This window comes from Phragmites australis, chromosome 2 (genome assembly GCF_958298935.1).
Source record: "Phragmites australis chromosome 2, lpPhrAust1.1, whole genome shotgun sequence".
Classification (NCBI taxonomy): Eukaryota; Viridiplantae; Streptophyta; class Magnoliopsida; order Poales; family Poaceae; genus Phragmites; species Phragmites australis.
The window spans coordinates 3413198-3430313 of NC_084922.1; the positions used below are offsets into that span (position 1 = coordinate 3413198).

General features: G+C 42.5%; 1 protein-coding gene across 1 annotated transcript; it reads left to right on the plus strand.

The window, feature by feature from the left end:
• Positions 1-3963: 3963 nt before the first annotated feature.
• LOC133894774 (chaperone protein dnaJ 20, chloroplastic-like) lies at positions 3964-6825 on the plus strand. The gene is made up of 2 exons (XM_062334939.1): positions 3964-4530; positions 6258-6825. Exons 1-2 carry the CDS (start codon positions 4054-4056, stop codon positions 6405-6407), a joined length of 627 nt encoding a protein of 208 aa, XP_062190923.1. The 5' UTR covers positions 3964-4053; the 3' UTR covers positions 6408-6825.
• The last annotated feature ends 10291 nt before the right edge of the window (positions 6826-17116 follow it).

Here is a 17116-nt window from a genome sequence, read left to right on the forward strand (position 1 = left end):
GTTGTTTGATGTTGGAAGACACTTAAAGCAACATAGGACTTTGTTTTTCCTTGGTCGTAATATTAAAGGGTTAAGAATAGTAGCTTGATCAAGTTTGAGCTAGAGAGATAGTTATGATGCACATTAGTTAAGTCTAGCTGTGTGTCAGCTCATCTGTACCAATTCGCAACACAATTGAGTAAAAATGTATTCATTCAGGTAAAAACCAGCACTGATAAGTATTATCATTGTCGACTTATATAAAAAATTGACAGTGATAGTATCAGTACTGAGCTTTTATTTTGAATCGGCATTGAAGGGGGAGTTGGACCCAAAAATTTTATTAGATTCTTTTAGGGTCACATCCGGCTCTATCTCGATCCCCACTCTATCTCTCACGCTCTCTCTCACACGCTCACGACTCTCTCTCTCACACACACACACTTATCTCTCCATCTCTCTCTCACCGCACATCCTGGCCTCCTCACCCCCTCGAGCTTGCAGGCCTCCCTGTCTCCTCCCCCTCGGCCCCTCCTCTCCTCTCCCCCGCCGCTCTCCTTGCCCTCCTCGTCGGCCTCCTCACGCAGGGCGGCAGGATTTGACGACCTCCCGCCCTCCTTGCCCTCGATAGCCTCCTCGTGTGGGGGCGACGGGACTCGATGAGGGGGCGACAGGATTTGACGGCCTCCCATCATCCTTGCCCTCCTCGTCAGCCTCCTCGTGTGGGGGTGGCGGGATCCGTCATGCGGGCGGCAGGATCCATCTCGGGGGTGGCAGGATTCGATGACCTCCTGCCCTCCTCGTCCTCCTCCTTGCGTGGGGGCGACAGGATCTGGAGTGGGGGTAGCACGTGAAGAGCACGTCAAGGCTGTCAAGGCCACACGGCGAGAGCTCCTCAGCAAGTTCCTTAGCTTCCAGGTCTTCGCCTTCCTCCTGGCGGTGACAGCGCGGACAACCTCTTCGACGAAGGTGTTGGAGCGCGATGGCGGTGACAACGTCGATGAGGTAGCAAGTTGGGATGTGGGGGCGATAGCGGGCTGCGACTTGATGCATCGAGCCGGCTCATTTGCTGGCATTTTTTTCTTTTTTATTTTATGGAAAGCCTAACAATGCTGGTTGTTAAACCAACACTGATAGTTGGAGACTATCAGTGCCCCTTATAGAGTGCCAGTTCTAAAACCGGCACTGATGAGGTTTTAGAACCGACACTATTGACCTGTTTTGGTGTAGTTACTAGATAGCTTAGAGGAAGCCCAAAATGTAAAAAAAAAAAGTCGAAGCTTTGATAAAGATTGGTTGAATTGGAGAAGATCCAGTGTATTTCTGTTCACTGGAAGCTAAGGTGTCTACATTAAAAGTTTTCACTGAATGATTTTCTAAAGGATGCAGAAAGTTGGTACTCACCAGAAGCTTATCATTGGATGGATAATAGAGAGGTTATGCTCACCAGAAGCCTATATGAGGATGGTTCCACTGGAGAAGGTTTAGAATAGAGTCATTTTTAGTGAAGATTCATGCCCTCTACTCAATAGAAGATCCGATGAGAACTGAAAGCTTGCATCGGAGTATGTTTCCATTAAGGGTCAGTTTTTGTGAAGTTCAAGTTAGTCTACCCATAGAAAATTCCGATGAGTGCACCGAAAGATTGTCACTGGTGGGATGTGACAGTTTGTGAAGTAGCTATGGAAGTTTTGGTATTCTGCTCACCTCATATTCTGGTGGGGAATTTAAAATTCTCGTTAGAACTTCCAGTGAGTAGAATTAAAGTTAACGACTAAATTTATGAGGAAATGGACTTAAACTCATCGGATATTCCAATGATGAGAAGTTGATCTCATTGAAACTTCCTGCCAATACAACTTTTCTAGGTGGTTGGATAATGGCTAGTTTTTTCTCTCTTAGGCTATAAATACTCCACTACTTGGTTCATTTTGATTCTCTTGGCTGATAGTTGAGCTTAGTTACATGCTTGGAGTGTCAAGAGGAATAAGAAGAACTTGAGTTATTTTTAAGCCTTTTAATTGCAAGATTAAAGATATCATTAGTGCTATAAGAGTAGTTAGATAGTATGCATCGAATCATCTCTTTGGCTTAGATTATGTCGAATGATGTTCTTAGTTTGTTACTCTTAGTTTGGAGTCCACCTATAGAAGGACTTCCACTAGAAAGCGTTTGTTCCTTTGCATGGATCAAGAGGAAGTTGTACCCTTACGTGGGTGTTCTAACGAGGACTAGAGGGAGCACAACTCCTCGATACCCAAAAAAATCGAGTCTCTCTATCCCTTCCATTTACTTTGAGCAATTTAATTCTAAAATTTATTTTTTGTAATTTTCTTTATTATGATTGCTTTGCTAAAATAAGGATAGTGTTTGATTGAGCTTGCATGTCTTTCATCTAGAAACTAGTGTAATCAAGGACCTATACAACAAACTATCTAGAAGCAGTATCCCTATCATTCATGTTGATAATTTCATTCTTTATTTATTCGCTTTCATGTTCACCAGACATATCTTATAATTTTTTCTCTTTTGAAAGGCCAACATTATTGCTATTTTGGAGAAAAATATTGGCAAGCTTGCTGCACAATTAAACAACAAATCGAATGCCCAATGGTAAGATCGCGTACCGCATGAGTCGGCTATATGCATGTTGTGTGACGAAACAAACTGGATACTCCAAGAAACAATCATGACCCTTATCACATGTTATATATAAAATAGAGCAAAGAATACGATTAAAGTATGCACATATAGTACTGAGAGCTTGGAAATGTGCACGTCAGTTTTGTGATGTTTCGTGCGAGTAGCGGTGTAGGACTCCATCAGACCGGATAACAAACACATGCACGCCGTTGACGACATCAACGAATTATTGCAAAGAAACAACCAAAGGGAAATGGAGAACTTTCTATAACGCCGAGGTATTAATGATGTGGCGGACGACGAAGAAGATGTAAAAAATCGGGAGGCTAGGGTTCAGACATAGAGCCCTAGCTCAGGTATTCGTGACACCGAGAGGGAGGCTATCTAGCGAAGGGTGACAGAGCGGCAACTGTGGCATCACGAGCCATTTGGTGTAGGCGAGGGGTGGGCAGGGTTAGGGATAGGGGATGCGCGTCGATAAGGTTAAGAGCGGGGCAAAAGGAGATTGTGGAAGCAGTAAGCTAGGGAAGCAGTGAGGAACGAGGGCAGTGGCGGAGGGGGTTTTAGCGAGGAGAGTAGGTGGCGTAGGAGACAACAGGTTGAGAGAGAGACTAGACAGGTGTAGAAAAACATCACGTTTTATTATTAAAAGAGGAGTGCTTGGTTAATGATGACTTACCATTCGATAAAAATGTCTAGAGGAAATAGTTAACAGGGAACTCCAACAAAAATAAATTGGCAAAAAAAAGCAATAGGAACATTGGAAAATAAATGAGACACCCCTTGCGCTGGGAGACTGATGTCAACAATATATAGTCGTTTGGAAATTAAGCAGGGTGTATTTGGCAGAATTTTACAAAAACAATGCAATTCAACAGGATTTGATTAAAAAAATCTAGTATTTTCGCACGGGAGCTAGTTGTAATGTATAACGTCTGCTAAGCAGTGGAATGCCGTCCATTCTTTTCTTAGTGTTGTTTTTTAAAAAATGATATTTTTTGGTGTTAAATTGTTAGATAGTGTTTGGTTAGAGAGCGAGATGGGATGTGATGATTCTATTTATGTATTTAGAGATGGAATGTGATGATCCAGAATCAGATGTTGTTTGGTAGGTGAGATGAAACGAGTCTATTTTAGATTTTGGGTCCACCGTCAGTGACCCGTCCCAAGTAGGATGACTGTGTTCAGTCTTTTTTTTTAACAGATCTGTCTCAAATCTTTAAAAAATATTCTCTTATTCAGAACCATCTCATCTTTTAAACTCCAATCAAACAACTAAAAACAAGATGTATCCACTTCATCCCACCCGTCCCACTAACCAAACACTACTAATAGCTGCGGATAGCAAGGCGCGCACACACCCAAAAAAAAAAACCGAGTAACCAAGCAAGATCAGGCAAAGCGAGGAAGGAGGCAAAGCAAACGCACCACATGCCCCACCTCGCCACCTCCCTCACTTCCTCCGCCGCCGCCGTCCCCGCCGCCCACCCCACGGGCGCCGTCCGCGTCGCGTTCCGGCGCCTGTGTCCCTCCCCCCACCCTCTTCCGGCGCCACCGCGCCTGCGCCTGCGCGCGCGGGGCGTCCGACGGGAGGATGGCGGCGGCGTGCGCACGGAGGAGCAGGAGCAGCAGACGCCGCGGACGTTCTACGACCTGCTGGGGATCTCGTCTGAGGGGAGCCCCGATGAGGTCCGCGCCGCGTACCGGCGGATGGCGCTCAAGTACCACCCGGACGTGTCCCCGCCGGGCGCCGCGGCGGAGAACACGCGCCGCTTCATCGAGGTGCAGGAGGCCTACGAGACGCTCTCCGACCCGAGCCGCCGCGCCAGATACGACCGCGCCCTCGCACGCGGCATCTGCCGCCTCGCCTTCTCCGCGTCCCGGTCCGGCCGCGCCTACCACCACCAGGTGGGTCACTGGTCTGCTCTAGCCTGTCTCCTCCCTTGCTCCCGTCTCCAGCTCGGGTCTATTCGTAGTATTTGTAATACCCTTCCGCCAATTGTTGCATTGCATGCTATTCCAATTGCTAAAGCTGCAATCTTTAGCTAGATCACGCTTCATTTGTGGGTTCTTGGGTTAAAGTTGGTTTCTGAGCCATTTTTAGTTTTTCTGAGCCACTTTTAGTTTTAGGGGCTGTTTGGTTTTTGATCTCAAAAGGCCAAGCTAAAATTTGGTCGAGGCTAAATTAGGGTATTGCTAAATTTTGGCCGCTAAAATTGTGTTTGGTTTGAAGCCAAGCTAGAATTTGGTCGGCCAAAAATTTTAGCGGACGATTTGGCTACCCGAGATTTACTCAGAAACGTTATTAAAAATTTTAGCTAGCTAAATTTTTTCAGAGCATGACCAAATTTTGATCTCAAACCAAACCGAAGGCCAAATTTTCGGAGCATAACCAAAATTTAACTTCCCCTAACCAAACAGCCCCTTAGATTCTGAACTAGAAAGGAAGCTACTGGTGTAGGCACTGCAATCTACTGATAAATCTATCTTAGTCTGCCTAATTTCTCCGCACAACGAATTTAGTGGACTTTATGGAGAACGAACGGTCGGCAAAGGTTTCTTGACCTGGAATTCGTTGGGATTTTACCGGACGGTGTTCGCAAAGTTCAGACGTTTGTTCTGTACCTTCGATGACTTATCGGTTCTTCTGGGTACAGGATCTGGATCATTTTGGTGCTTTTAACTATATCATTTGGAAAGCAACTCCCGTGATCCGTATTAATCCTTCATAGGAGTTCAGGTATCTGCATCTTCAAAAGCTAATTGTACGAATCCAAGTGGCCCTGATTAATGCCAATTAATGAGTTTGTTGAAGCATGACTTTCGCACCGACCTACAGCGCGAAATATTGGGTAGGCTTTAGCTTCATATAGCTCTTTAGTCTGAGCAATTTTAAACACTTGCAAACATATAACTTGCATGTCTTGGCATGACAGTTATTTGTGGATTCAGCCCAACTTTAGATGGCTCATTGATCAAATGACAAGTATTGAACGACTGTTGAACTAAGACTTGATTGGAGCTGTTCTTTCTTTAGAACTGCTCTGATGGTTTACGACTCGCTATCAATATTGCATGTTTGAGGCTGCCTTCAACTTTTCTTCATGCTTGAAAGAACTATGAAATTCACTGCTGAAAAAGTAAATATACCAAGGGCCCTAAAGAAAAGTAAATATACCAAGGAGCAAATGAAAATTTACCATTCTTTGATAAACATGAATATAATAAAGGAACATCAATTCACCCTTATACAATGAACATATGAATAGTGAATGGCTAGGAATTTGCCCTATTGCAAAAAATGTACACTAGGGCATGGATAATGAATGACTTGCAACATTTAGAAAAATTGGAAGAAGTCACTTTCATGTATGTCATGCATAAAATTATCGGCCAATAATTTGAACCATGGTGTCTTACGTGTAAGGCTAAAAATTAGAGGAGTAAGCTTATATTCTTATTCCGATAGCTTATATCACCTCTTTCGGAAGAATAATTAATGGTGTGGAAATCTTTAAGTTGACAATGTTTATGACAATTGTCAGCCGTTTTTTCTTGTTCTGTTATCCAAGCTTCAACTCTGTCAAGCTTTGTTTCCAGTTTTCTGGCTAACTTGCTGTCTGTGTGAACTACAGGAGCAGGAAGATAAATCTGGCTGGAGAAGATCTTGGGAAAACCAAGTTGCGGAGCTGAAGAGGAGGAGCATGACAAAAGATTCTGAAGAGAACCTATCCTGGGGAGCTCGGATGCGGAAAAGAAGAGCTGAGTCATCATCGGCCGAATAATTGTGATAGCCACCCTTCCAAACGCAATAATACTCCTGTTTAGCACCTGAACCAAAACCGACAATAGTTTTGGGTAGGCACAATTAGAAAAGTGTGTCTTGCAAGGTATCAAGTTGTGTATTCAGGATAGACATCCGGAAAACCTGCAACAACGCTATATCAGAAATGCTTAGCAAGTAGTAATATAGCAGTAGTAGCTGTAGTGACTGCATCTGTCAGGATCGAAAAATGGCAGCATCCGGGGTGTGGCTGCTGAGAGCTGACCAAAAACCGTGGCCCTGGTGTATATAATTGAGTCTCTGGTTTGTCTGGCTGCATCTGTCAGGATCGAAACTACGTTCTTTTTCTCGAGTCCTATCTGGTCCAATGTAAATAGTACGAACCGAAGAAATAAGCAAGCTAAACTTATTTCCAGCTTTGCCTATGTTTCTTCCTATGTTCATGAGGTATGCTTCTCTGTTCTGGTGTTTGCAACTACCATAGAAGCCCATCGATTGATCGATGTATGTAGATGGAGATTTTTCATGTCAGTGTCACCTAGGCATGTCTTGTGATTACGGGCGCTGATGAAGGTGTGGATAGGAGCTGTGGTGTTGGTTTGTGATTTCTGTTTGCAACGTTCTGCACGCCACTGGTTGCTGATGGGGATGGGCACTATCTGTGGTGTGAAGATGACTGATGAGTGGGCGGTGAATTCGCAGCTAGTTTTTCTGACTTGAAAAGATTGGTAATGATGTCAACTACCATGGCTGGATAGATGAGTGTCCAACACGTACCTTTCCAGATAGAAAGATGCCAGTTTTGTCCATGCAGGGTAGCAGCAGCTTGCCCTCTTGTCTCTCTGATCTCATCTGCTACTCTTCTCCACACCATATTTCTGCACTCCACTTGCTAAAAGTCGTCTCCCCGGTAACCTGAAAGGCCAGGCCAGCAGCTAATTCTATCAAGCTTGCATTTGCCTGCCTTAATCATCAATCTATCAATCATATAAAAAATTTGAAGAATTGGATTTGATATTTGGGTAGGAACTGGACCTACCCCAGTTCTAAACGGAAAAGAAATGAGCCCTGAACAGATTAGTCGTGGCAGCGGTCCATGGTGCTGCAGCCACAGGTGTAGGGGCTGGCCTGCTGGATGCGGCGGCCGGCCATCGCCGCCGTCCCCTCTGTTCTTTGGCGCAGGACGGTGTAGCTGATCATTCTAGCGGCCATGGCAATGCTAAGTGCAGCGAGCGGCATGGGCCTTGTGGCCCGCTAGGATCAAGCCCACCGGAGCAAAGGCGACTCACTGGGGCATACAGCTACCTTCAAAACAATTTTCCATACTTACAGAATGAAATTTGCCACAGGACATTTGCTGGGGAATACCTCGACCCGCGCGTCGAGAAAAGCGATATAGCCCAAGTAAAAATGTGTATGTGGCAAAGCCGAAAGGAGCCACCGCATGGCTACAGGGCCACAATACGGTTATAGTACCATGCTCCAGCGATGGGTGTGGCTACAATTCAGCTACACTCTCACAAGGGGAAATAACCGTTTTGCTCGTGCTTTATGCGGTTGTGCTATTTTTATGTAAATATCCAAAAGCAGTATAGAAATTTATATGTCTCATAGAGTGATTCATGTATATTGCTCCTTAGATTAAAAATCTCTCGTGATCTTTTTATCATCTTTACCTCAGTTTCTCACTCAATATGGTCATGGTCTATCACCAATTATGTCCGCTCTTAGGACGAGACTTGTATATGAACAAAACCAATAACTCTGAGAATAAGTTCTTTAAACTTAACTCATATCAATCCGCACAACATCATTTATATTAGCATGTTGCACATATAAAAAACACAAATACAATCTTGCTACCACAAGTATCATCATCACATGCATATCTTCTATAACTATACTATCATAAGCATATCAAGCAACATACTATCATCATATACATATTATCACTTGAAATAATAAATCACTTTGCATCTTTTGCCAATTATTTCACAATTGTGTCAATATCGTGTTTGCCAATTTTTCAGCATATGATCTTACAAAACCTCAAATGTTGTATGCTCTATCGAAGGTAGGCGTATGTAGAGTCACAAATTTTTTAAAATAATATTATTTTATTAGAAAATTACAAAAATAATAGTCAAATTCAAAAAATTGTAAGAATATGTATCTGTCCGTATGCGGAATACCAATAAGGGACCTATCGGTATTCCGCATGTCCGGGTAGACACCGACAAGGGTGTCACGGTAGCGACTAGCCAACAGGATTGTCAGCAAACAAAATGCCGACATGTCTGTCGGCACTCCATTTGCCGACAGCCCGATAGCTATCTTTTTTAATTAATTTTTATTAATAATTAAGAGAATATAATATATTAATTGAAATATTTTTATTAATAGTTAGGATAATATCATGTATATAATTAGGCACTATCAGAACTCAATGTGGAGCCCATAAAAGAAGTTAAAAGAGTTGTTCAAACGACATCACGGATTGGTTCATTTTTGCTAATATTGATTCGATATAATTTTGTCGATATTTATTTATTTAGTTGATGTAAAATTGTGTGAGTAATTTTTTAATTGAAGTAGCATTGGGAGGATATAAAATTTAAATTTTTGAACAATAATAATTGTGAAGCATAATTATCATAGTACTCGACACGAAGGTTACATATGCTAACAAACATTACATGGGACATGGAGTTTATCGTCGTTGTGCGAATGAACCATAACTATAAACAAATGATGATAACAAATATTGGCATGTACGGTACGCCTAAAGACTAACCTAATAGAGTGCTGCTGGACCTAGACCTTTGATAGACCGTGAGCCGTGTCGAAGGCCATCTGATCAGGCTGCTGACCCTTGGGGATGCTTTCGTGGAACCTAGCAAGGAGCTTGTCCTTCCACTCGGCATGCACGTCTGGCCCAAACAGAGCGGTCCCCATCACAAGCAATCCAAGTAGCATAGAGATGTCCTATAGTGTGACAGTCATCTCACCTACGGGCAGGTAAAAAGTGTGCGTCTTCGACCTCCAACAGTCGACCAATGTTGTCAGCAGTGCCCTGTTAAGAGGAAACCAGGGGGCCCAACCCCTAGTCGGATTGAGTAGACGGACCAAATGAAGGAGACCCGATGCCCTCAACCTATGAAAAATAAAGATTGTGAGTAAAATATCAAGTGATTTACAACATCAAACATATACTGCACAGAGTTATTACCTTGGGATCCAACACTGATCATGCCTCCAGAAAGATGTCTGGAGTACATAAGCGCAACCACGGGTACATGTTTGTGCCGTCCAACTATGTCCGATGCGTCGCATCGATCATAGGGTCGATGAGCTCCATACTTACAAGCAAAAAAATATTATATTGCATAACATAAGGAATTCGACAAGCACATAGTAATGCAATGCATAATATGCAAAATAAAAATTGAACATGAGAGAAATAAAACACAAATAATAATACATAACATCACATACTCAGGTTGTCCAATAACTCTAAATAGTACATAATACAACATACCCCAAATATTACAATACATACTCACGTTGTCTGAATATTATATAATACAACAATGTGCTAATATTACAATGCTTCAACACATAGAAAGACGAATATTACAAATATAGAGCACCATCCAATTAATAATACAACATGAAAATAGTCACACCATACTTCAAATAATAGTCTCGATCGAAGTATTTTTCTTCTTCTTCGGCTGGCGTATAGGGACATGCCTAACCATCTCGCCTGACGCCAGAGTGTCTACTAGATATCGCTCGCACTACGCCCTCACATGCGGACCTCCGCTTACCAGGCACTCCTTGCAGGGACATGCTCCCCCAGCGTCGTCCATATTGTTTCTGGTACTCCGACTCTATGCCGCCCTTCACGCAGCAAGCTAACACAGGAGAGCAACAATAGTGATGGCTTGTTTCAAGTGCACTTGCACTTGTTGTCCTCTTGCCATAACTTGCATTTCATTGTAATTTCCTACCTTCTGATACCCATTCTGCCCTTATCATAGAACATCACCTTGAAGACGTGCTGACGGTTACCGACAATATGAACCATGTGTGACTAGCCCTTTCCGCTCTTCTCTTCCATGTAAGACGTTATCTTCGCTGTATACACCCTTTTCAGGTTGGCCATATATAGTGCGACATTACTGTAACTCTTTCGGAAATACCACCACGTTACACAAGTGACTCCCTCCACAATTGCCACTAACGGTAGTGACCTATTCCCCTTCATTACCCAATAATAAACATCGACAAGGTTAGTTTCCATAATTCCATAACATGAACCATCAGTATCCATAATGAGTGCACATTTCTCCAGTGGTTCGTATCTGATTCATAGAAACACTTAGCTCTCCTTCCACCCTTCCTTCTCCTGGTCACACTCTACGGCTCAAGTGGTAAAGGCTCTAGGCCCTCGGGCTCCTCGTCCCTTAGTATAACTGGCTTCTTCAAAAATTCATCCACATACTTTCCAGTTAGTTTATCCAGTTCTTCCCTTAATGCATCAAACTTCCTCATTTGGTTCTGTTTGCATAGCTTCTTAAAAAGATCCATCAGTCTCTTGCTCCTGAATTGTTTGTAGAAGTTTTCTCTGAGATGCAACATGCACCAATGACTATGCAAATCTGGCTACGACAATACCTTGTCTGCACCACTCTGCAATGTGTTGATAGCGTTCAACAAGCCTGCATGACGATCGTGGAGTACGCACACGTTAGGCATGTTACCAACAACATATCTTTTAACCCACTGCAAGAACCACAACCAACTATCCATATATTCGCGTTCGACGAATGCAAAAGCCAAAGATGCAACCTAGTTCTCAACATCTACCCCAATAGCTATGAGTATTTGACCCTTGTATTTATCTGTGAGGAATGTCCCGTCCACGTATATTACTGGTCAGCAATGTCGGAATGCCTCGATCATACAATCGAATGACCAGAATGGCAATTGAAGGACTCGATCTCCATCCTAATTGACAAAATCACGAATAGCAATACAGGTGTCCAGGTTCCTGCCCTGAATAAACTCTAGCAATGAAGGTAAGTTGTGGTATGAGTCCTTATAAGTATCAAACCTCTTTTCTAACACCTTCTGCTTCGCTCTCCATGTCATGTCATATGAAATCTTGTACCAAAATTAGGTGTTGATAGCATGCATAACTCCAAAAGGAGACATACTAGTCTTCTTCACTATATCCGAGTACATCACATTTGCAATAAAATCAGAGCTCATGTTCCTATGCACGTGCAGAGGTCGGATCAAGTTACAAATATGTGGGTCAACAATAGACGCTAACCATACTGTGCCACACCTTGGCAATAATTCATGAACTCGCTAAGTGCAAACTTCAGCTAAACATTCAACGTCATATGCATGAGGGTTAGATATTACCACCTTGAACTCACTTGCCTCTGAGACACACCATCTCCTCACTGCATGCTGCAGATGGACCTTATCATGAAATATCTAGCCTTTGGTCACCATGATGGAATTATACTCCTATGTCAACTCATGTCCATCGTTTATCGTCAACTTCTCCAAAGCAAAATTCGACCATTCTTCCAGGAATCCTACATCTGAGTCAACAAATATGTGGAACTTGTTGTTATCTGTCTCCATCTGGTCCACTAATGCCTCATCCAACTCTCCATGATCAGCATGCATCGTGACATAATTTTCTTCCCTGTTGTTACGTTCTTCTCTTGCAGTCTGTATTTTAACCTGTGCACTAGTCTACAGGGGTACCTCTAGAACCACACTCTACTGCACCTCCTTATGCACCTCCTTATGCGCCTCCTTATGGGCAACATTTTCACCAACTTCTACGGTGCTAGGTCCAGCTTCTGTGGACCCAACATCGCTTGCTTCTACAAGGATACAATGGGGAAAAACCCGTCACAACCCTAGTGACACAAATTGCTACCATCGCTTTGAACATGTAACCTCCAAGAGCTCCCACTGCTAGCCGATTTCTCAACCTCTAGGAATCAGAGTCTTCACTGTCAATCGCTGATGTGCTGGACTAAGTTGCAACAGATTATACAACCAACCTAACATTTAGGACCGCCGAATCTCCCCAAGACTATGCAATTTTATGTCCACATACTAGAAATTACTCAGATTCACCCCACTGTCATAATACATGACATATCTAGGGCCATAAAAAAACCCTGAACCCAACTACGATCGACACTCCTGATTCAACAACCATACTATACTCCATCATGTTAAATAATTGTGACCAACATACAACAATTATGACCATAAATTCTATTCAACATCATCACTTATATTCTACATAACCATCAAATATCATCACTAACATACTTTTTCTGTTGACATTATATCATTCTAAATGTATTGCTGCCATCATTCATAACAATTCAACTTCAAACTACTAAAGATTGAAAAATTATAAACTATGTATGCTCAATGCTAAATTATCTATTCTATACGTTTCTAATTTTTTCTATTATAAATTATAAATAAATCATATTTTCCTCCTTTCATTCTAAATACAATACTACGAAAATCCACAACAATTCAAATATACTCCTACATCGACAACAAAAATATGTAAATCTAATAATATCAAATTTTCAAATCATGTTAAAGTAACATATTTAAACTCTACATTACCTAAATATTTGAACTTTTCCAACTACTCTACATTTCCTAACTAACTATACTATATTTTCTATATATAGCTATTTTTTGAATCATACCTACTCTACTCTAAATTTCATATCCTTATTTTCCTAAATTATCTACTCTACTCGATATTTCTATAACTATTTTCCTACTATTTTTTCTAAGTATTTCTAACATTAAATTATCTAAATATTCAAACTTTTCTAAATACTCTGCATTATCGAACTACCCCAAACTATTCTAACCTAAAATTTCAAACTATACTAAATTTTCTACCTACCTATACTAATTTTTCTAGCTATTGCAAATTTTCGAACTAGATCTACTCTATTCTAAATTTTCTATCCTAATTTTTCTATTTTTTCTACTCTATTCTAATTTTTTTCCTGCTCTATTCTGACTATCGTATACTAATTTTCTCTACTCTATTCTAACTACTCCTAAATTTTTCTAATTTTTTAAGTATTCTTAATTTTTCTAACTAAATCTACTTTCTAAATACTCCTAAATTTCTAACTAATTCTAACTATTTCAAAAAAAAAATCTTACCGACCACCATTGCTCCCTATTGCTCGTCGCTTGAAGCCGCGCGACGGTCGCCGCTGCTCTCGCTGACCGCCGTTGCCTGCTGGACGCCTCTGCCTGCCACCACCCGACCGCACGTTGCCCCACGCCGCTCGTGATGTTTACGGTCACGCATGAGAGAGGAATCAATGATCGTGGATTATATAAAGGCATGTCAGCACGCGAAATGCCGACAGGACTAACGTAGCACATGTCGGCATTCCGCGTGCCGACAGGTCATGACGCGTCACCTGTCGGCACGTAGAATGCCGATAGGCCGATACACTGCATGAACATCCTACGTGGCACACCCCTTTAGCTAGACCTACAACATGTCAGCATTTTGCGTGTCGATAGGCCCCCGAGCCCAATATCATGTAGGTTGTCGACATACAAAATATTGACAGATCCTTTGTCGGTATTCCGTGTACCACCAGGTACATATTTTTACAATTTTACGAATTTAACTATTATTTTTACAATTTTCCAATAAACTAATATTCTTAAAAAAATTCTAGAGTCACATCAATGATCTGCGATCTTGTCCCCTTTCGTACTATAGGGAGCATTGACTAAAATGTCAAAAAAAAAAAAAAGAATTGTCTTCCCACCAAACGACACTTTACATAGACCCATGATATCCCACATGTTATTGTCTAGTGCCTCAACCGCCCGGCACTTTGTCATGGAGGATTTATCTTGTATTATTAGGGATGCCCTCTGAAGATGCTTAGCTATTTCACTATGTTTGGTAAAGCTGCATAACACACATTCTTGAATATTTAAAAGGATCTTAATGCAGTCTTACCTTCGGGCATGATAGAAGCCACAAGAGGGGCAACGAGGGCCGTGGGACGACGACCCTGAGGACCCCCGCTCAATCTTTCAAGAGGGTCACTTGGCGAGGTAACGATCGGATGGCCATCTAACCCAAGTGGGATGATCAAATAGGCCTGGTTGTTTACTGTAGATCCACGAGAAAATTGAACATATAGAGAGGAACACATGCTAGAACCAGAGCAAGCTTGTGTTCCCGAAATATATGAACATTTCTGTTTAAACAGTTTCTCAAATTTCATAGTTAATTTCCTGAAATGTGAGCATCTTTGTTGTTGCGTCTATTCGTGATCACCACCAAATCTACCAGCAGTCATTGTTGTTTTACCGCTACCTCGAATGACTACTTCTAAAACCGATCTGCCTTTGAGTTAGCCTTGCTGAGTTTTACACCATGTATCCCGCGTTTTGTTGAAATGCCACAGTGGCCACGTGCTCAATCGTTGTCTTCGATGAAACCTGAGCCCACCGCTATGCAGACTTACTGGTAGTTATTCTTAACCTAGAAGTGTAACCTCGACTATTTGATCATAGATGGTCGATACTGGACCTTAGCGTACATCTGCTTTAATCCAAGTCGATGCTTGCATAACATATCAAGTCAACACCACATCGTTCTTCTTAGTGTAGTCAGCCTTATACTTCTTGAACCATGCATAATGACGTTGTTAAGCCTAATGCAATAATTGCATAGTAAACTCTTTTTCCAGAGGAAGATAACTCCAGTGAACTAGTCTTTCCTTTTTAACCTAATTCATCTTTTGAAAGCCCATTCTTTTTCACCTTAATGCTGATTTAGATGATTCTTGCATATAAATGTTCCTAAAATCATACATACCCAACCACTAGAACCTACGGCGAGCGGTGAAAATCGAAGAGAAGCGCATGGGGAGTCTCACTAGGGGGTTCTCTATGGTCGGCGGGTCCTCTGCGGTGGTCGGCGACGGAGAAGCACGACGGCGAAGGTCGGAGCTTGACGGGTTCACGTCTATGATGACGGAGAGACGAATTCGACGACCGGGAAAGGATCCTGGGGAGCACGTGGTGCCGGAGAGGGGGTTAATTGACCACGGGAGGCTTCGGGTAATGCTGTCGACGACGAGGAGGTGGCGGTTCTTACCGGCAGTCGATGAAATAGTAGCTTCGACGGTGGGGAGACGTCGACGAGTGGTGAAACGGGTTCCACGGGCTTCGGCGAAGTTGGCGACGGCTCAGACGCAGAGAGGGGGAGCTTAGGTGCGGCGAATTGGGCTCGACGAGCTCGGTGGTGACGACACTGGTGTTCAGGTTTCGACGAATTGGGGCAGATGGGGCGGCAGCGCGTTGCAGGGCGACTTTATAGGCGAGGGGGTGTGCTGTTGTTGCATGGATGTGGGTGCGTGGGGAGGGACGTGCCGACAAAATCGGGCGAGGTGGCGCGGTGGTTGCAGGAGCGGCGCGGGCGCTGGCGCGAGGTTGAAGTTGACAGGTGGGGTCTAGCTGTCAGCGAGAGCGAGGGGAGGAGCGAGCTGGGCTACGCTGTGCTCGGAAGTTGGGATGAGACGGAGATTTGGACTGGGCCGCACAAATTCGAACAGGCATCACACCTGACCCTTAGCAGAGGCAGGCAAGCCGGGAAGAACATCGAAGGCTCACGAAGCTTGTGGAACGATGCGAGACAAGCTCAACAGAACATACAATTCTGATCTGATTGTGAATCCAATCCGATGGTTCACACCTAACAGCCGATGTGGATAGCTTGAGAAGCGGCAGACCCGCCCGCGTTTAGATATAGTATAAGACCACATCCAACCGTTTCCCTTCAGGGACAAAAATTTCGTCGTGAAGGGATTTTCATTCCCTTTAGCATTCCAACGGTTTCCCTTCACACCTCCCGTCACGAAGGAATTCCCAGAGTCATTCATTTCAGTAAGAGATTCTTTCTCCTTTCCCTTCGCGATTCCCCTCGAAGGGAAGCTATTGGAGATGAGAGAAAATAAAGGGAATGGGAACGGGGAAGGGAATTGGGAAGGGAACGAAATGAAGGGAATATGGTTGAAGATGGTCTAAGACCATCTAGGCGAGTCCTTTCGTAGTTCATCTTATAGGATTTTTTTTTCATTCAATGTTTTAACGATTTTTCTTTATAATTTTCATCACGAACAGATCTCGAAGATCATTTATTTTAGGATGGGATTCTCTCTCATTTACTTCACGAATCCCTTCGAAGATAAGCTATTGAAGATGAGAGAAATAAAGAAAAAAAAGGAGAAGCAGAAAAATAAAATAAAATAAAAGGAATATGATTAGGATGATGTAAAATGAGCACATAAAAGGCAAGTAGCATCAAAGAAGCTTTGTACTTGTTTCTTTTGATATCTTCAAACGATTATATATTTTAAACCAAACATTCGTTTGACATTTTGATTGTACGGTTGCTTCACTTGTCGAACTTAACAAATTGAGATCATATTATATATGTTTTGGAGGCTTTTAAGTGTGCTAACAACTTACATGTAAAACCTTCTATTGAAACCTTCACATAAGTTACTACTATGCACTTACAAAAGTTGCTATTTCAAATATTTTAATAAAAAAATATTGAATAAGTTGTTGTTAACATGATAGTAAGTT

What these genes read in the sequence shown, in the direction of transcription:
- LOC133894774 (XM_062334939.1), top strand. Translation starts at nt 4,054, where the DNA reads ATGCCCCACCTCGCCACCTCCCTCACTTCCTCCGCCGCCGCCGTCCCC. An exon ending in GCCGCGCCTACCACCACCAG is followed by an intron (nt 4,531 to 6,257) that starts GTGGGTCACTGG and finishes TGTGAACTACAG; the next exon opens with GAGCAGGAAGATAAATCTGG.